The 22,789-nt window shown below is 34.0% G+C and overlaps 1 protein-coding gene across 1 annotated transcript in view; it reads right to left on the reverse strand.

Annotated features, from left to right (window-relative positions):
* LOC143912864 (uncharacterized) overlaps positions 1-22,789 on the reverse strand; it is a 260,640-nt gene that overhangs the window by 142,136 nt on the left and 95,715 nt on the right. Inside the window, exon 3 of the mRNA XM_077432304.1 lies at positions 4,237-4,375. Coding sequence (XP_077288430.1) covers positions 4,237-4,375 — 139 coding nt within the window. The remainder of the gene's footprint in view (positions 1-4,236; positions 4,376-22,789) is intronic.

Raw genomic sequence — 22,789 nt, forward strand, 5'->3', positions numbered from 1 at the left:
TCGTCCCTCTTCGTTTTTGTTGTACCACATGTCGAAGATTTGAACTATCAAAAATTCGTTGTTGAAATAGTGAAATAGATAAAAGAAACTTAATCCACATATTGCGAGGTATGTACAAAAAATGCAATCTAAACCAGGCCCAGATATTAGTATTGTGTCATCGATGAATAAATTTCTACAGTTTCCGATAGCTTTGATCAGTTCCAATTTTGACCCAGAAATTAGTTTTAGTATTAAAGTATTTTTATTACTGACCTCTTCTTAGCTTGCAAACGATTTGTTCGTGTGACGAAGTTTGGGTTCTTATACGATCGTTTTCAAACTTTGCCATTATGCTCGGTTTGGTCATCAATATAAGTGGAAATAACGTCCATCATAACGATTGTGAAAAATATCGTATTAGATAAGTTTGAAAATACTTCCTCGTATTTTTCCCTGACGTTTATCGAGCGTTTTTACAAACCTCCTTTACGTTTCACTTACGATAACAATTCAGGAAAAAATTTTCCTCTTATTCGATTGTTTTCATACTTTGCCATATTGCTCATTTTGGTCATCGATATAAGTAAATGGATCTTCCGCCATTACGATGGTGCAAACATATCGTGTAAGACGCGTTTGAAATCTGTCCCTCGAGATAGTGCCTGACGTTAATCGCCCTAAATGTTCAGTGGCAATGTTCGCCCACTGCGCTCGCCTCGGCGTTTTCTAGGTGAATTTCTATTTTCGTCGTCATCTAGCTTTAATTGCTTGAACGCCTATAACTATTTCTCGGGTACTCGCAAACAGATTTTCGAATTGGGGGAAAACTATGAGAATAGTCAAATTCTTCAATTGAATTTCAAATGTTAGATATACAATACGTATATATGTATGTACATTTACGAAGAAATTTTTAATCAATAAAAAGGGTATCTTCACCCGTTTTAACACCTGCCACCTGCACAGGTCTTCAGAGGCGTCAAGTGTGCTGCCATTACGAAAGTGTTACAAATTGCAACATGAATATTTTACGCGAACGAAGGGTCGCACTATTTCATTTCGCGCGGTAAAAACGCGCCATAACTTCGACATCGTCAAACCGTTTTCATTCCCACCCACTTTTACGACACTACACACATACAATGTGTCGTCTGTCGAAAGGGCGTATTTCAATTTTAAATCGTATCGGAAGGAAAGTCCCTTTTCTATCTAAAGCGACCGGGGCTTGAAGATAATTGATTATCGGGCTTGCCGGTTCGATATGCCCGGCGATATATCGCTTACACAATGAACCGGAACGGGAAGATTTATCTCATAATAGACGGATATATTTTAACTCAAAGTTTTAAACGGACGGGTTTTAACGAAAGGAACAAACCCCCCCCCCCCAATTGAGTTGTTTGTGCGTAACGCTGCGTAATCTGCAGAGTGCGGCGCATAAACGGGTCGTTATAAATTGGCAAGGGTTGTTTATAAAATGCGATTTTGGAAGCTTTTAAAGTATTAGGTCGATATGTATAGATTTAAAGTTTTATTTTTAAGTATAAATAATCTGTTATTTAAATGTCTTGTGTGGTTTGAAGTTGGGCAAACTTAAAGGTCCCTACAACTTATAGTGGCCAAATTAGTGGAATGAGAGTACAGGATTTAAAAATCGAGGGATTCTAAAGTTTTATTTTATGTATGATATACTAGTGTTGTGCCTGTTGAAATTTCAACGGGTGCTTTCGGATTGATACAAGTTACAATATGAATAGTAATAATTAATCGGAATCGGAACTGAAACAGAAATCGGGAATCATAGTATGCAATAAAAATAATAATAAAATTATGAAACCCGAAGTCAACATCGAATTCAAAATCGGATAATATGAAAAGTACGTAATTTTACATCGCGGGACGTAGGCAAAAATGTATGTTTAATTTACAAAACCCAATACCCAAAATTATGTATAAATAAACCCCGGTCATTGACCTTGAATATTATAAATTACATAAATATTCAATTTAGAACGCTTTAGAATCTTGGCTTCAGTGACATTACAGAGTACTCTAACGCGTCACTGTGGTCAGACATATAAGCACAATACAAATATAAATATTCGGCATATAAAACATTCGTGCTTAGCAACATTCATATTGGATAAATTCAACAACCACGCAAGTAGTTCAGCATAGCTATTAAATAGGTCAATTTCACCAGCAACCCGGTTGAGCGGATAAATTGCTTTAGAGAGTGGAGACGTTACTAACATATTTGTGCAAGCCAAAGGAGATGAAAATAAATCACGATTCCTCATGTCCCTGAAATTACTAGTTGTATAAAACTTACGTTCATTAAAAACCCGAATATAATGTATTAATCCAGTCAATAGTTTAAACTTAAAAAAAAAATGCTTACCCAGAAACATAGTACGACATAAATCCAATGAGCTAAAGCCCAACGCCCCTAGTAGAAAAATACCAGGATATAGCCAGGGATAATAATCATACAATTTCATATAAAGCTATCTGAGAAACCATTTTTGGATTCTTTAAATCTTCAATGAATGAGTCGTATGAGTGGACTCCATATAATGGAAGAAAATTCTAGAAAACTACGTACTAGAGATTCATAAAGAATTTCAAGCACCAACGCATTCTGGAAAGGTTTACTAACTCGTAAGAATCCCAGCATTTTAGTGGTCAGTAGTTTATCTTCAGGACATTACCCTTAATTTTCAGAATGAACGATGCACGCTCCTGAAAACCCATAGCAAAATTTTTCAGTTTTTATGACATTTTAAAACTCAATGACAAAACGCTAGTAAATACTTTCTCCAGTCAATACTTTCGGTCGAAAATTACGTGATATATCCCGAATGCTACCATAGTCTATGAAATCTTTGGATTTTTTAAATTATTTGTGCCAAAAGAACTTAATTACTTTGTATCCGAATACTGTTGTGGCTGTGAGAATCAAAATACATATATGAACGTATAAAAATAAATAAAACAATTTTGCCTTAAATTGATTGACAGCATGAATGAATGAAAACTTTATATGATGATTTTTTCTTCATTGGTGACTTAGTATTTAGAACGTTGTTAACTTACAAAAATCAACTGCTTATTTGATGAGCAGAAAAACAACATGTGTAAGATCAAATATGCTAGCAAGATCTATCACCCCAGGAAAAGAGACAATTATTTATGACTTTTTGGTCAAATATGGGCGAAATTCATTTCAAAAGCAGGAGAAAATGAAGAGAATAATGATACAATACAAAAACTGCTACCGGGCTACAAGGGGTTGCAGCGTGTTGCAAATGTTTGTAGAAGGGCACGTGCCTCACTTTGAGGCCATTCTCAGGATGAGAGCGGCCTCCCTAAGTCGTCGTATATTTTTATCGACAAATTGTTTGCTTGCTGCTACTTCTCATTTCCGTTCATCACTGTATCTTCGGTGGACGGAGCTAATTCACCGACCGCCATAAATTGACTCTCAATTGATTATGTAATAATAATTACACTGTTCGACACGAAAAATGGTTCAGAGACGAGATATGACTTTTCTTATAGATCTATGCCTAGTAAACACGAATCTGGTAATAAAAGATGTTAATTGGATTGAAATTCGGAGATATATGTGTTTTTTAAATCGCGCGATTTTTCTATATCTTGGTGTTTTTCGGTCGATGTCTCAAAATCTGTCAATTTCCTGTTCAAAATGAATATTGGAATCTATAGTCGGGTATTTTATCTTTCATTTGTAGTACTTTTCAGATTTTAAATCTCTCTAAGTAGTCATCCAGTTCAAATCAAAAGTCAAAAGTACGTATTTTCACTTGGGATTTTTTCCCACTGTTATTACTATTTTATATTGAAACATATATACTCATTTGCTTTTTTTATTAAATTGACTGTCACGAACAAACAAACATATATAGTAAGTCTCTAATAACAAAATATATATATACGAAATTATATGTATACCAGAATCCGACGCCTGCGCCCCCGGGGATTCCAAATCCTTTGAATCGAAAAAAATCAAATTATTTGTTCGATGACGTCACGGATTTACGACCCAACGAACGAATGTTACATACATACATAACATAACATACATATATGTATACAAAGTCTTTTTCCAAATTATATATTAGATTTATTTATTTTATCATTCATTTGCATGTATACAGATATTATTCAAATAGTCGATGGGGACTCCCTATCTTATTGGATTATAATTTTTAAAATTAATTAAGTACTTACCAAAAGAAGAAAAGCAGTCTCCACAAGTGAACATTTGTTGACAGGTTGACATTTGAATATTGATATACCTAGTGGCAGTAGGATGGCCGCTCTAGCACAATCTACCAAAGCTTGGTGAAACAGCAAACCTTGAGACCATCTGAAAAGAAATAAACAAATATTAATATTAAAAATCGAAATAAAATAAATTAAAAAACACATTTCAATTTTTATTATATTTGGGTAAAATTGAGTAGTATCGCGTTTGATTCGACATCTGTGCGGGTGTTTTAAATTGAAAAGAGATTTAGAATTGATTTATTGTGGGCCGGATATAGATACAGTAATCCTTCGACAATCCACAGTCAACAATAAAGCTCTTTCCGATCGCAATCAAAACCAATTTCAGATTTTATCCCCCAAGCAATTGAATATAAACCACAATTGTGATCATATATTTTTATTCAACAAAAAAAAATGGCATAAAAAGTATGCCTTCAAGTTCAATAACAAAGGTTGATGTGGTTGGTATTAAAAGGTTGGTATTAAATGGATGTTTGTCATATGTACATTTTTGTCGTAAATAAGATTGGCGTATTCACGTAAATGTCGTCAAACTCAATCCGCAATATCTGCTTTTAAAATAAGTATTCGGATGCCAAGTACGTGTCCATGGCACGCCTAATAAAACTGAAAAGGATTCGCTGCGGGAAAATTTCCAGTTTTTCCGCAGCGGAAAATCATATAAACGGGTGGGGATGTGAAGCGGTGCAGAATCCGCTGATGTTCGCTTTATCCGGCGCACGAGATTATAGAATATGGGGTGTATTGCCCATCAATTGTACAGGTTGGGGTGGTTGGTGGGGTGAGGTGGGATGGTTCTAATCCCGGTGGATGATTGATAACGGGATTTTAGCCCCTGTGCAGAAGGAGTTTCCTCACCTATGTACGTACATATGCGAGGTGCAACAGTGTCGATAAATATGCCAAGAATTTTACAAGAGTTATGGCAACCCTTTCTTACATAATGTAATAAATAATGCTTGGGCGTGTTTTTGATCAGCGGTCGCCAACTTCAGATTTCATTACAGTTTGACGTTAATTTATGATTTTAGAGTGTCTTTGTACTAACATATAATAATTATACCAAACTCAGCTCAGGTCTGTTTTTGTCAAATTTGTCAAACTTCGATAGAACAATCAATAGAAATGTTTTACATTCGGCCTATACTCATTCCAGTCTTTAACAATCATTATATAACCTACGAGTGAAGTAAAAATATATAAGAGAGATAAAAAGAGGCTCTAATGCAAATTTTATAAGATACTAGCTGTACCCGAAATGCGTTGCAATGCCACAATAACGCGTGCAATTTCCGTTCCCGTTCTCTTTCCCGTTCCACAGACATTCAATTTTATATAATATATAGGTATATATATATTTGTTGACGTGGGCCATCCGCTGTGTGTTTGTGGTACAGCCCTGAATGGTCAGTACATTCGAGTGCGAGGTAGGCGTGGCGCGATTATTGTCACACTCGTTGCGTGATGCGTTGAAGGCGGGATAGCTTTACTTTCGCGTAAGTAAAATCTTAATTACGAATATTATTATTAAGAGGTTTTTTCCGTTTTTTTTTTCACAGTAATCTTCCCGGAGATGCATACAACAAATTCTGAAAGTTCCATCGTAATCGGTTCAGTGGTTTGGGAGCCGATTTGAGACACTCACACGCAGACATTCAATTTGATTATCATCATCATCATTTACAGCCATTCGCCATCCACTGCTGGATGAATGCCTCTCCAACACGCTTCCACTCGTCTCTGTTTTGCGCAACACTCATCCATCTCACCCCGCACGTTTTCCTAATTTCGTTCACCTATCTTCCTTGCGGTCTTCCTTTTATTCTTTTGCATTCTCTCGGATACCATTCAAGCACTCCTTTTGTCCACCTTTCGTCCATCCTCCTAGCTACGTGACCCACCCATTACAATTTCAATCTCTTCACTCTATCCACTATGTCCACTACCCTTGTCATACTTCTCACCCACGTGTTCCGCTTTCTGTATTTCCTCGTTATGCCAAGCATACAGCGTTCCATACTTCTTTGAGTGCATTGGATTTTATTTAGCATCTTGGCGTTCAGTGTCCAAGTTTCACATCCATACGTCATCATTGGCAAAACGCATTGATCAAAGATCCTTTTCTTCAGGCAGAGTGGCATTTTTGATTTAAAAACAGCATTCATCCGTCCAAATGCACTCCATCCTAATTTCATACGTCTCTTTATCTCTTCATCTTTACTACCAGACATGTAAATTATTTGACCTAAATATAAATAATTATTTACTACTTCTACTGGTTTATCATCTAAGGGGATGCTATCAGGCATGCAATAACCATTGAACATTAGTTTGGTCTTATCTACGTTAATTTTTAATCCTACTTTTCTACTTTCCCTGTCCAGCTGTGTTAGTCTGATAAGTAGGTCAGCTGAATCACGAGCTACTAGAACTATATCGTCTGCGAAACGAAGGTGACTTACGAGTATATATGTAGATAGAGTGAAAAAAGAAAAAGGTTATGGGCGTTTAAACAATTAAAATCTGACATAGCGAGAGGGTGATGAAAAGGGAAAAAACGATCGGAAGAGTGTGGTAAATACTAATAGACGTCACTGAGAACGATAATGGAGTACATATTTTCAAACGTGACTATTACGATTATTTTTCACCCTAGTAATGGCGGATTTTATTTCCACATATATTGATGACCAAACTGAGCAAAATTGCAAAGTATGAAAAAGATCAGATAAGAAACCAAATTTCCAAATTTACTTAATGAATGAATTTATTAATTTTTCTATCGGTGTTTTATATTGTTTATATGTAGTTACATAGGTAGGTAATTTTTGACTTTTTTTTCATATTAAACAATTAAATATAAATATAAAATTTAATATATTTTAAAGGTATTTGAAGTAAAACCGTACTGTCCCAAAATTCCATCGTATTTGATGATATGTAATTTAGTATAACCAATTATATGTAAACCTACATATATGAAGTAACCTGATAAGGATCTCTCGGCACGCGCAGATATAAATGACAGATGTAAACGTCATTCGATTTTGGCCGAAAAACCACGTTATTCGACTTATCACCACGCTATTTAACATTCATTTTAACAATCATTATATAAACTACGAGTGAAGTATAGAAGGATAAATACGGCAACTTACTAATAGACGTCACCGATAACGAAAATATAGTATTTTCCAACGTGTCTATTACGATTATTTTTCACCATCGTAATAGCGGATTTGATTTCCATATATATCGATGACCAAACCGAGCAAAATGAAAAAGTTTGAAAACGATCGGATAAGAACCCAAATATTGTCAGACGAAAAAATCGAAAGCAATTTGATAAGAGGCTAGTAAAAAAGCCGAGACTTCTAAGATACTAGTTACTGTTTTTTTTACTAGCCTCTTATACGTTTCACATGGTTTTCGTGTAAGCGGTCATTTTTTATATGCGTTATCTCTTAACCAATCGTTTTCATACTTTGCCATATTGCTCATTTTGGTCATCAATATAAGTTAAAGTATCATCCGCAATTGCGATGGTGAAAAAATATCGTATTAGACACGTTTGAAAATACTGCATCGTATTACACGGTGACGTTTATCTGTCACATTCATCATTCACATCGGTAGTTTCATTACTTTTCGCCCTGCCATCTTGCTGTCAAATTTTAATTATTTAAACGCCTATAACTTTTTCTTTTTTCACTCTATATTTTATAAAACTTGCTTTATAGGTTCTCGTTATCTATAATATATAAATATTTATAGTTTTGTGGAGGCTTGCTGAGCCAACAGTCTTGGGTGTTGCCACACCGGTCTTTATACAGGGTGGCAACACTGTTCAGTGAATCTGACAGAATGACGTTTAACCCATAACCTCAAATCAAAACAAACTTTCTAACCAATACAGGCTTAATATATGTACACAGATCAAACAGTGATAGTTTTATTTTTAGGGATTAGTTATCAGCTGATTTAAAAGTTCTACTCCGGTTATATAACTAGTAAACTAAAAATGTTAAAATAAAAACCCTGGTAAAAAACCTAACCTAACCTAACCAATACAGGCTTAATATATGTACACAGATCAAACAGTGATAGTTTTATTTTTAGTTATTAGTTATCAGCTGATTTAAAAGTTCTACTCCGGTTATATAACTAGTAAACTAAAAATTTTAAAATAAAAGCCCTGGTAAAAAAAACTTTTTTAAATACTAACCTTTTAGTTTTGTATATAATATTAAGATATATAAAATTATTCTCTAGGTAGTTGAATCTTTACGTAAAATATAGCTTATAAGGCTGTCAGTGTATTTTACCTATTTAAAGCTTTAACCTATTTAAAGAGGCCCACAGACTTCAAAGAGTTTGAAGGCCCTGGTTTCACCTCATTCAAATATCCATAGACGCATAAAATAACACTCCTTTCCGATAAATAAAGATTAGAAAAATCCTGCTTTTGAAATGATATCGCTTTAAAATGACATAAATAAGGATATTCAATATGAAAGTAAGGATTTTGAATGTATTTAAAAAATATATCTTTATTATACATATATTGGAAGCGTTTGTAAATTATTGCAGGAGTTGACCCTCGAGTGGAGATCTAGGGGTGGCCGCAACTCTCGTAGCTTGCGGTCTCATAACCCTGGATGGGGATGAGGGGGTGGGGAGTTGGGTGCTGCCCCAAAACCCATCCCTGTACCAGATGTTACAATCTTGTTAAAACAAATACCTTACTTGGCACTTGATTCGCTCGCTTTTCATTCAATTAATTTAAAAGAAGTGTAACTCGCAAATGGCTCAGTTTGAAATGGTTGAAAACATTTTTAAATTGCTCGGTGAGTTACTTCCTTTATATTTTTAATGAAGTACTTAAGAGGGCTGGACACCAGCGTCTTGTCCATACAAACGTATTACACTTCTCCCTCCCTCAATTATGGCACTAGAGAAATTATTTTTTAATATGCTATGGATATCCACCATAGGCATGTTTCTATCTTTTTTATTTTTTTAATCTTTCAATTTTCTATCTTTTTATCTAGTTATATTTTATAGGAGCTAGGAGCCACCAAACATCTATAAAATCGTCTCGTTTTTACACCCACGAAAAGAGTCCAGGGTGCTAATTTAACGGTCGGTTTTTAAAAAAATACAAAAACACAAGCATAGAAAATATCTTTCTCATACCGATGATGACATTTTTTAAAAATTGCTCCAGTTTCGGAGGAGAAAACTAGAGAATACGAAACCTCGATTTTGTCGATTTAAAATAGGTATTATCTGGTCGAAGTGCAACTGTTGCATTCATTTAATATATATATATATATGTATATATATATATATATATATATATATATATATATATATATATATATATATATATATATATATGTATATATATATATATATATATATATATATTGATATATATTGTCGTATTCACTCAATATATACATTCACTCAATATATAAATTCACTCAATATATACAATCACTCAATATATACTATATCGAAGAAAGGAAAGGCAACAAAATTAAGGTATCGGGTATCCAGCCCTCTTAAGGGACGTTGCACATAAAAAAAATCAGAGAAATAATGGAACATTCTACACTCGGTATGATGAAATGCGAAATATTATTTATTATTTATTTAACGTTTGGCACACTGTGGCATTACAGGAATTCCTAATGCTCTGCAATGATTGAAAATATATAATAATTCAGAAAAAACATATCCACTAATTAAAGTAAATCCATTAATGATTTATTTATAAAAATCATGAATTTAAATTACATTATTTAAATTATATTTTTATATTTCATGTTTTTACAATTTTGTATTTTTATATTTGTTTTATCCATATTTGTCTTTTAATTAATATATAATATTATTATTATATAATAATATTTCATTTCCTTTTTATATAGCCATAGTGTCGACTTGGAGTTGATCTGTAAAGTCACTATGGCAAATTTGTGAATAAATAAATTATAAATAAAATTGTTGAATTGCACGTATTTTGATTTGTTGTGGTCAAAACCAATTATGTCCTCCGTCTCATATATTTATTTTGTTATTCTCATTTTGTTTCTCATTGATTTATTTGGGCATGAAATTCATACACATTTACTATGTAGTAATACTTTTTATTTATATCTTTTAATTACCAATAGTTCAATATTTTTTTTAATTCCTTTATTTTTTTATATTTTCAAAATCTCTTTTATTTTTACTAACAATTTTTTTACGTTAGCAATAAAAGCCTTTCTTACTAAAATTGTTGGAGTCAGATTTGAAGTTAAATTATATGTAAAATAAAGTCGAAGTCGGAGTCGGTAAATTTGAACCGGTTCCACAGCTCTGCATATTACATAAAAAACAATGGCAACAAAAGTTCAAAAAATAATACAAGTAGTCACAAAATATATATTTATGAAATAATAATCAAATATAAGGAGAAAAATTTGAGTCTTGTATCAACAGTTAGCACCAATATATATACATATATGTATGTATGTATAAGAACTAGCCGTGAGTAAAAAACATCCCCATGAGGCCCTATGGAGGAGAAGCAATCAAAATTTACTCATACATCACATCTCATAATAATACATATATACAAAAACGGACGTGATGTGTGTGGATATGTTTGTAGGTATGTGTGTTTGTGCCAGACCGTCAAAACACAGCCAATCAGAGTCAAATCAGCCAGTCAGGAAGGGTGGTAGCCGGGAAGTGGGGGAGGGTGTGGAGCGTCATGTGACGTCAGGCCGAGCGACGGGTGACACATACACGCACTTTTTATTACAAGCCTCTTCTAAGTTTGCCTCCACTCGTTCGTCTGACAACATTTGGATTTGATATCCTACATTCTTCCGTTCGTTTTCAAACTTTCCAAATTTTGCGCGGTTTGGTCAACAATATATATTCAAATCAAATCCGCCAGTACGATGGTGAAAAATAATCGTAATAGACAAGTTTAAAAAATGCTACAGTTTTGACCATATTGACGTTAAATGCTAAATTGCCGTATTTATTTTTCCTTTTCGCCACCCTCTCGCAGATTTTAATTGTTTAAACGCCTATAACTTTTTCTTTTTCACACTATATTTTATATTTTTTTTAAATATAAATTATCGCGTATAAATTATCTTACACTATATTTATATATAACATATATAGGTAACTTTATTTGAATCCATGTATCAATTCCTTTCCGAAACCACCCGTTGAAAACAACGGGCAGAACACTAGTTATAAAAATAATTATGAATGCAGGCTACCAGAGAAGTAGGCTAAAATAATATCTGAAAATATCACATTCAGGCACGGCAGCAATGATTTCATTGAGAAATCAAATAGCTCTTTGAATAAGAACCGTCCGATAAAGAACTGTGCGGGTAGGAGGTATAACTATCAAATCATGATGTCCACCACGCACATAGTTATTAGGACGAAATCAGACAGCGTTGAATATGGGACGTGGTTTTTTTATAAAGTTTTAAACATATAGAAAAAAAAATTCGGATGTGACCAACCCCTGACTTTATCTAGTTATTTGAGGAATAAACAAAACAAAATTCAATTTTGAAATGTACAGAAAGATTATGAAATACTAATAACTATGCATTAACTATGAAATACTAACTACTATGCATTAACTATGAAATACTAACAACTATGCATATACAGAATTTTCGATACAAATTGAGCGCAAATGTATGGAAACTTGCACAAGACAAAAGTTTTACTTCCGGTTGTCGGATGTCGTTTAATTTTTTTTTATTACTTAATATTATTATAAATATTGTAGAATATGCTAAAAGGAGCCGCCGTTATAATTGGTTTTCGATTATTATCTCCAGGCTTAAGTGCTGTCGGCTAACAATGGAGACCTTCGAATGAACTTAGTGGTCGGTAATGGAACCCAGCCACTTCCCGCTAAAGTTCACAGAACTGACAGCGCGAAACCTTGGGACTGCATATCTGGTACGTGACCTTTTTTTTATTACTTAAGATCACTATCAGTATTATACACATTAAATATCAAGAGCCTTAAAATAATTTAAAAGGTCAAAATAAAATAATGAAATACTGTGTTAAAAAAAATACTACTTCTGGAATACGAATGCTGACCAAAACCTTAGAAGCTCTAAGTTAGTACATACAGAATACAAATATAATTTTTCAGCTTGATACGTTCAGGGATGTGGATAGAATCGAGGCGACAACATTTTTGACCTTTCTAAGAGGAAAAAATCCCACTTCTGGTTCATTATGTTTGGTGATTTTTTTTTATTTTTACTTAACTTCATTATCTTTATTATACACAATAAATATCAAGAAACTTTAAATAATTTAAAAGGTCAAAATAAAATAATGAAATATTGTTTTAAAAAAAAATGCTACTTCCGGTTTACGAATTCTGACCAAAACCCTAGAAGCTCTGAGTTAGTACATACAGAATACAAATATAATTTTTCAGCTTGATACGTTTAGGGATGTGGATAGAACCGAGGCGACAACATTTTTGACCTTTCTAAGAGGAAAAAATCCCACTTCTGGTTCATTATGTTTGGTGATTTTTTTTTTATTTTTACTTAACTTCATTATCTTAATTTTACACAATAAATATCGAGAAGCTTTAAATAATTTAAAAGGTCAAAATAAAATAATGAAATATTGTTTAAGAAAAAAATACTACTTCCGGTTTACGAATTCTGACCAAAACCCTAGAAGCTCTGAGTTAGTACATACAGAATACAAATATAATTTTTCAGCTTGATACGTTTAGGGATGTGGATAGAACCGAGGCGACACATTTTTGACCTTTCTAAGAGGAAAAAATCCCACTTTCGGTTTATTAAATTTAGTGATAATATTGAATTTGAAATGGAAATATTGAATTTGAAATTGAAAATATTGAATTTGAGGTGGAAAACCTGTATAGTGAAACTAAATAAGTGCGATGCGGTGCAAACGATCGAAAAGCGCCAGACAGACTGAACCACAGATTAACGACAACTGTACCTTATGCGTGCGCACTGCTCGCACTTACACTAAGCGAAATCTACCCGAAGTCCCGACACACCTACCCTGTATACGTTCTGTGCTTCTGATACTTTAGTTCCGAATTTTTTCTTATTAAATTATTAAAAACTCGCCAGAAAGATCCAACTCAATTTTAATAATTGCATCTGTGCACATTGAAAGGTTACTCGTCATCTGATGTGCAATTTTTCATTCGTGAAGTCGAGAATTGCGTTTAAAGCAGCCATCCAGTTAATCTGTGGTTCAATCTGTCTGGCGCTTTTCGATCGTTTGCACCAAACCCAAATAAGTGGTACCCAAGAAAATCTCAAGGAAGGTTTTATGTCAAGACTTGTATGGGGTGTCTCGTCTATTGTGGCTTATCCTTGCTGAAGTTTGAGAAGCGGTCGCCGCCGGCGGTAATGAGTTTTAAACTGGGCGAGTTAAACAATGCGTTAAGTTTGAATACGCGAAAAAGTTAAATGTGCCGGGAATGGCTCCACATCCCGCTGGCTTCCCGTCTACTTCCTGTCGGCCAGGGGTGGTCAACGCGACGAAAACTTTTAATCGCATCCTGTGCAACTTTAAATATGCCGCATACCTACGTACGTATAATGCCGTGTATGTACGTAGGGTGACATCGAAATGCGAAAACTTTCTCGTGTGAACGTGAAATCGAATTTTTGTTTTAAGCTAGGAAAACTTTTGATGAATAAACAGTGCATGTGTTCCAGTACAAGGAAACCGTTGCGTTGTACATAATTTTATATTTTCCAATAATGCCATTTTTCGGGAAGCTCCTGAGCGACATTTATAGTATTGTTGCGTAGGGGTGGGTGGAGGATCCAAGTAAAAGGCCAACAGTCGTATCACAGCATTTATTGATGATTAAGGAGATACACGTATTGCCAGTGTTCAGTCCAGAATGAATTATATCGGCTACGTACCGCCTTATAAAGGGTAGATCTCTCAGGACGCCTAATCTGTTTACCTGTTGTATAGTCACGTATTCGGATATGTATTTCCAAGACATTGGGTCTTCCCGTACCGATTCTGAGAACTAACTAATAACGGTCATTGTTTAACCTAAATGCACTTAGAGTCCAGATATAATCTTTGGAAGTAAGTGCATGCATTTAGTTAACCGATAACAGATATCCGTTGGTCTAAGTACAATTCGCTCAATCCACGGCGTACGTAACAGTATTAAACTTGTACATATATTTTTACTTACCTCTTATACAGTTCACATGGTTTTCGTGTAAGTGCTCATTTTTTATATATCTTATCTCTTATCCGGTCGTTTTCATACTTTGCTATATTGCTCATTTTGGTCATCAATATACGTTAATGTATCGTCTGCCATTACGATGGAGATAAAATATCGTATACAACGCGTTTTAAAAACGGGGTCCGTAGACCTTCTTGACGTTTAACAAGCGTTCGTCCCGTGTCTTCCAACCTTTTCGCCATGAAATAGCCATATCAGATTTTAATTGTTTAAACGGCTATAATTCACTCTATATTTTATAAAATTTGCTCTATAGGTTCTAGTTATCTCTAATATTTAAATATTTATAGTTTTAACTCTCATATGTATATTTAAATTTCAAATTTGGCGTCTAGCTTCATGTAATGTAATACACGATATATATTGATTTTTGGCCAAATATGTCAGATCTGACATTTCCTGGCTAAAAGTATATCTCTTCACGGAGTTTTATCTGCGAGATAATTTTTATTAAAATCAATGTACACTCGTCATTACAGATTGTTCCAATGCGACGAGTGTACGAGAACGATAAGAATACAATAAAACATATAATACAATCAGAATACATAGAATACGATAATTAATGAAGTACAGAAATAATAATCATAGAGACATCTATGGATTATTTTTAGATTTTGTGCACAATTATTATTACAATTTTTATACACATAATAAACACGAAATTATAGACACATCTGTAGATTTCAGATTTCTGTGCATAATTTCTACAAATTATACGCACAGATTTGTGACAACAGGAAATGATCTATTACCAATTTTCAGGAATCGTTTCAACAATTATCAGATCAAATTGGCAAACTCTGATAGAGAAACGATCGATTTGTAGTCACAAAACTCCCAAATCTAACCAGCAGTTTGTTGAGTCGATCCATCGATCGCAGTGGTGCTAAATATATACGCTACCATTAAGCCAAACTGCTGGCTACGTATATGTATGTATGTACATATTTCATTATTATTTTTATTACATTGTGTACCAAAAAGGCCTTGCAGGTAAACCCCAATGCACCTTCCTGGCTAATTACAAAAAATGCAAGTCACTGAATTACGAGACACTGAAAAACTCGCAAATTAACGAGACATCTATGAAGTGTACATAAATTTTATTGTACATTAATCATATTCAAATAGTGGTGACATAGTAGGTAGGGAGGCTTTTAGCCAATTTTAATCGGGAACCGTTTCAACAATGAAATCAGAAAAATTGGCAAACTCTGATAGGAAACGATCGACCTGGAGTCACAAATATCGAGGTCTGATTTCTATCCAGCAGCACGACAGATATACTCAGAAAAAGTCTTTTCAATCGAGGTCAGCTCATGGGATCGAACCCGGCGCCTCTCGGTGTTAGGCAGAAGCTTAACGACCGAGCTATGCTGCTGGCTATAAATATATAAATTTTAAAATCATATATAGTGGTGACTAGTGCTTTCTATCCCGGAAGGTTACTTCAGCACCGGGATTGCGGTGCTGGGAATTTCCGATCCCGGGATCCCGTTGCTAGCACCGGGAAATCAAATGTATAAGAAAAAAATTTCAATTGCATGTTTTCATATTTCAAAAATATTCAATTGCATTTTGCAAACTCTCCCGATGTTTCACGCTTAAAATACTATTTTGAGAGTTTGGCTACATTCTTTAAATCAATTTAAAGGAGACGATATAGTATTGTTACTTACGCCGCGGATTAAGCGAATAGAATCCCAGAGACTATGTGACCGTTCAAGGGTTATCTGTTATCGGATTAACTAAGTGCTTGCACTTAGACCAACGGATATCTATTATCGGATTAACTAAGTGCTTGCACTTATTTCCAGGATTATATCTTGACTCTAAGTGCATTTAGGCTAAACAATGACCGTTATTAGTCTTTTCTCAGAATCGGTACGGGGAGACCCAATGTCGTGGAAATACATATCCGAATACGTGACTATACAACAGGTAAACAGATTAGACGTCCTGAGAGATCGACCCTTTATAAGGCGATATCATGTCATTCTGGACTGAGCGCTGCCAGTGCGTGTATCTCCTTAATCATCAATAAATGCTGTGAAACGACTGTTGGCCTTTTACTTGGATCCTCCACCCACCCCTACGCAACAGTATGTATGTTTGCATAGCACGGTTTAAATATTTTTAATGTAAACATATTAATTATAATAAAAAACCTATTTTCATAATCGAAACATCATAGGAATGTAATATTTTCAAAATAAAAAGTAAAATATGTTTATATAATGTAAAATGGATACGTTTTAAGTTAATTTTTTTGTACATTTTTAATACTCAAGGGAAATACTTAAGATTTTTTTCACTACGGTAAAGTACGAGTATATTTGCCAGAAAAAAATAAAACACTCAAGGTTGTTTTAAAATTAATAAAAAAATTGAATCAATGAAGAGCTTTCGGTGTATCATATAAAAAAACCCCAAATTGAAATTTAACGTATTCTCGGCCAGATTCAACCCCAAATTTCTCGTATTTTGATGATCCCAACCCACGCCCCCATACATATAAAATAATATAATATATTAGTGATATATGCATGTACTGCGGCACTAAAACCCACGCCGGCGAATTTACATAAGGAGCGAAATTATTCTTTTGAACGTACATACATACGGGATGAATGTATGTAAGACGTCACGTAGTATTTTCGAAAGGATTTGGTCCTTATTTTGATGGTACAACATAAACGTCATGCATACGCGAGTCTTGAGACTTACCCGTACATTTGCATAATATGTTTAGGGTAACGAGATGTGCGCATGAACCCCATCGCTTTGAATTAAGCGACAGATATATCTCTATATACATATAATGTGTATAGTATACGCATGGCATAAATATATTATATGGATTAATATTATGCAAAGCGACAGTGATATATTTAAACATTGAAATTTGGATACTAAAAGTTTGGGGGGTCTGGTGTACCACTTACGATTGAGAAGTTTTAGGTCAAAATTTAAAATGAAATAATTTTTTTCCTTTTTATATTTTTTTGAGTATGAGATGATCGTGTATTCTAATGTGTGAAATTACACAACTTTATTTGTTTATTTCACTAATGAGATTTTTTTTAATTTTAATAACTGGTAACTAGAAATGATCTTATTTGAATTTTATAACAAATTTACATTTACCATGGTACCTTTATGGTTTTTGCCCCGAGGCAACACCAATGGCAAAATTTGGGCTTGTATATTATATAAATTTTCATCATTATTAATATAAATTTGAAATAAAAAATATATATTCAAGTAATGGTGATAGGTTGTCAATTTCCTTAGGACAGTTTCAACAATCAAATCAGATAAATTGGTAAACTCTGATAGGAAACGATTGACCTGGAGTCACAAACATATATCCAAGGCCTGGCCAGCAACATCGGGCCAGGGATTGAACCCAAAGCCCCTCACTTAATAGCATTATAGGGTAACCACTGAGTTATGTTTCTGGCTATGCATCTACATACATGTTTGTATGTAATATTCTGCCTCTTAAAGTAATTATTCACAGATAAAATTCCCAAGGATCTCAAAACACAGAAACAAAAATATAAATATATATTAAAGAATCGAAAAATTTATAATAATATAATAATAAGGAATTTCAAATTTTTATTTATTTTTAAGTACATTTATGTATGTATATTGTAGTGCATAAATTATAGTATTCAAATTCATCCTCACCAAAGAGGTAAAATTTAATTAACGAAATTTGTAATATGCTGGGATCGCTAAGTATTAGCATCGCTGTTGTCGCGGTTTCACTCGATCTATTCCGATAGAGATACACAAACTGCGGTTTTGAAATTGGAAAATTTATATATGTAAATATTTGGGATTAGTTTTGTGATCTAGAATAATGCACGTATGAATGATGAGGTTGGCATGCATGAGTTGAAGAATGATTAAGTTGACATCTTGTACATGTGTTGAATTAAATCGTTGTGGCCCTTTAACCCGCTCAATGAGTCTCAGTTTGACCAAATGCCTGTCCCCTGAAAACCAGATCCTATATGTATATACATATGTACATATATTATAATTGAACCCATCTAGCATGAGACTTGCATACAATGTTCAAGTTATTGCATTCACCCCTCCCCCTCGACCCGCGGTGACCAATTGCATTTCGTTTCAGTTTCGCATTGCATTTTGGTCAAGAAATACAATATGTTCGTGCGTATAGCGGTCGATAGAAGTTGGCTTTAATTTTTTACATACCTCCTTTACGTTTCACATGGCTTTCTTGTCAGTGGTCATTTTTATCTCTTATCCGATCGTTTTCATACTTTGCCATATTGCTCATTTTGGACATCAATACACGTTAATGTATCGTCTGCCATTACGTTGGAGATAAAATATCGTATACAACGCGTTTTAAACACGCGGAAAGTAAATCTCGCTGACGTTTAACAAGCGTTGTTTAACAAGGCGTAAACTGTTCGCCGTGACACGGCCTTATCAATTTAAATTGTTTAAACGCCTATAATTCACTCTATATTTTATGAAAATTGCTCTATTGGTTCTCGTTATCTATAATATATAAATATTTATAGTTTAAACTCTCATATGTATATATAAATTTCAAATTTGGCGTGTAGCTTCTTGTAGGGTAATACACGATATATATTGATTTATGGCCAAAGATGTCAAATCTGACATTTCACGGCTTAAAAGTATATCTCTTCACGGAGTTTTATCTGCGAGTTAAGTATTCAATAAGAAGTTATGTTGTATCTAATTGTTAATATGATTTACAATAAGCTTACATACATTTAGTTTTTTACAATAAGCTTACATATGTATATACAATTAGTTCAACAGCTACCCATAACCTCAAATTGCATTGTTTATTTCTCCAAAACAAACTTTCTAACCAATACAAGCTACACATGTACACAGATCAAACAGTGATAGTTTTATTTTTAGTTATCAGCTGATTTAATTTTTGTTAGTTTTGAGTTTGTGTTACGTATTGTTGCGTGCACGTGAAGAGGGGTTTCCAGGATCGGAGATAAAAATGCAGCAAGTGTTGTAGAAGTTGTTTATTGGTCTGCAATCGTTGACTTTCCAGCTCCGAATACCCTACAGTTTGAAAGCGCCTAATATTTATACTTGTCGGGCGCTCTTCGTACACAGATATTCGCGAGATCCTATTGGTTGATGAGTCGCGCGATTCTATTGGCTGTTATACACGACTCTTCTATACGTCGAGGCCTAGTATACAGCGCTAGTAAACCATCGGTACACAAACCCCACTCACCTATTCTCTACGCTACATTATTTTAAAATATTTACATTGATAAAGTTGTTGATATTGTTAATTTATTTATGGAATACGTATATACATACATACATAATTTATGTTAATGGAAATTTATATATTTTAGACGGTAAAAGTAATTGTCAACGTATTGTTATGGACAGTAAAACTTACAAATATTTTTAAAGACCTTGCACTGAATTATATTATAATAATATTAAATAGTTAAATAAGAAATATGTAATTCAAATATAAATACAGAAATTATTTTACGTCCTTACAATATTACAACACATTACACGAATGCGACAGCGTGCTCGGTTCAGTTTAAAGCTACATCGGATCGACTATAGATGCATCGTTTGGAAAAACATTTACGAGCTGCACTTTAGTGCAATCGAGTGCGCTCAATTGCACATTATCATGACAAAGGGCGGCTATTAGTGTGTGTGTTCAAAGAGAGATTTGTCGGCCGATAAGTCTCTCGTAGGGTTTCTACGATAGAAGGTTTGAGAGATGTTTAGAGAGACAAACATATTTGCGAAGATGTATTTTAGAAATTTATTTCTGTTCTAGCTGAACCCAGCATGCGTTGCAATGCCACAATAACGCATGCAATTCCCGTTTCTCGATGTGTTTCGATAAGTGAATGTTTCAGTTTCAAATTAATACTTAATCATCAAATTAAATTACAGTAATGATAATTTGTCGGAAAACGCATGTGGCGTTTGGTAACGTGGTTACCAACGAACACATTTCCTTGACTAAACAATGGCGTTTCAAACTTTCGCATCGGTAAAATCGTAATCACGGATATTATTACTAAGAGGTTTTTCTCATTTTGCTTTCACAGTAAGCTTCCCGGTTATGCATACAACAAAATCTGAAAGTTCCATTGTAATCGGTCGAGTGGTTTAGGAGCCTATACGAGACAGATATTCATTTTTACTTTATCTATGTATGTACGTATTTAGTAACAATAGATGAAGTTTTGTGATCATGCGAAAATTCGAACTTGAGATTTTGACTGATTCGAACTCAGAATCGATTACTGATCACGTTTTCATGAAGTAGAAAAAAAATGTGTGTATGTGTGTGTGTGTGTCTGTGTATTTTGGGGATTTTTTGAAGACCGTTAGTTCTTTTGAACTGAAACTTAGTATCGGTTACTGAAATTCTTATCGACACGGCGTAAATTTTTTTCAAATTTTTAAGTTGTCTAGAAATGGTACCTCCCCTTATAGGTATCCTCTTTTTTAAGTTTTTGAATTCAATTATCTCCCAAACCGCTAACTGAATCGGATTAAATTTTTTTTACATATAATAGAAATAATAATTTTTATAACCTTATATTTTTCAAATATTTTTATCTGAACCGGAAGTATTACTTTTACTCTAGAGAATCGAGTTTTTTTTATGTTTTTCTGAGAAACCTTTTGGTTTATTGAACTGAAATTTCATATCTAGAAGTTTATTATATACATACATATATATGTAGATGTTTTGTGCGACTTTTTAGTGTTCGAATTTTTGTGCGGTTTTATCCGATATTCGTCTACGTGAATGGGCACCTTTACAAATACGCGTCTCGTGCGCGGGAAATGCAGGAATTTCCGGAAACTTGGGAATTAAGGCGAAGGCTCACATTAAGGTCGAAATGTTCTTTAGGGTATCTAAATCGAGTTTGGCAACTGTGTTGGGTTTTTAGATCGCATTGTGCGTGGACCGTTTGTGCCCAACTGGTGTCGTGTCGCATCCATGGGTCATGACGCAGTGTTACGTCACGTGGTGTGACGTCACGGGACTTCGGCTTGAATTATAAATGGTGTGGGCCTCGTCGGGGTATTAATTGATCCCGGGTATTTTTCTTCGTTCGGTTGTACATATGGTTAATATTAATTGATGACGAAATGAAGTTCATGTTCTACATATGTATGTATGTATTCGTGTTGAATTTGATAGATGTGTCTGCGTTTATAGCGAAAATGCGTAAAAGTTTGAAACTTTCCGAGTGTATTTTGGTAGCCCCTATAATGGGCTTTAACAGTGTACTGTATCTCTGCAGTGAATTTAAATGTTTGTTTTATTTTCGTTAGAAGCTTTCGACCTTTTTGAAATATACTGTTTTATATAATATTGTTACGTACGCCGCGGATTGAGCGAATTGCACTTAGACCAACGGATATCTGTTATCGGATTAACTAAATGCATGCACTTACTTCCAAAGATTATATCTGGACTCTAAGTGCATTTAGGCTAAACAATGACCGTTATTAGTTAGTTCTCAGAATCGGTACGGGGAGACCCAATGTCGTGGAAACACATATCCGAATACGTGACTATACAACAGGTAAACAGATTAGACGTCCTGAGAGATCTACCCTTTATAAGGCGGTACGTAGGCGATATCATGTCATTCTGGACGGAGCAGTGACAGTGTGTGTAACTCCTTAATCATCAATAAATGCTGTGAAACGACTGTTGGCCTTTTACTTGGATCCTCCACCCACCCCGTACGCAACAATATGTATCATATGCATATATATATATATATATATATATATATATATATATATATATATATATATATATATATATATATATATATATATATATATATATATATATATATATATATATAATAGCGCTACTCTGTATGTGTGTGTCTGTGATAACGCTCGGCGTACTATAATATTCGTTTCGATTCGACATATATATTAGGTGGGCTAAAAAGTTCTTAAGCTGACACATAGATGGTGCTACTAGTATTAAATCCATATGATTTTTAGTTAGCCCTAACCTTAAAAAGACACGTGTATAAATTTGACAGCTGTCGTACTATTAGTTTGTGAGTTATAGCATTTTGAGTGAAGCAACTTTTA

This window comes from Arctopsyche grandis, chromosome 1 (genome assembly GCF_051622035.1).
Source record: "Arctopsyche grandis isolate Sample6627 chromosome 1, ASM5162203v2, whole genome shotgun sequence".
NCBI lineage: Eukaryota > Metazoa > Arthropoda > Insecta > Trichoptera > Hydropsychidae > Arctopsyche > Arctopsyche grandis.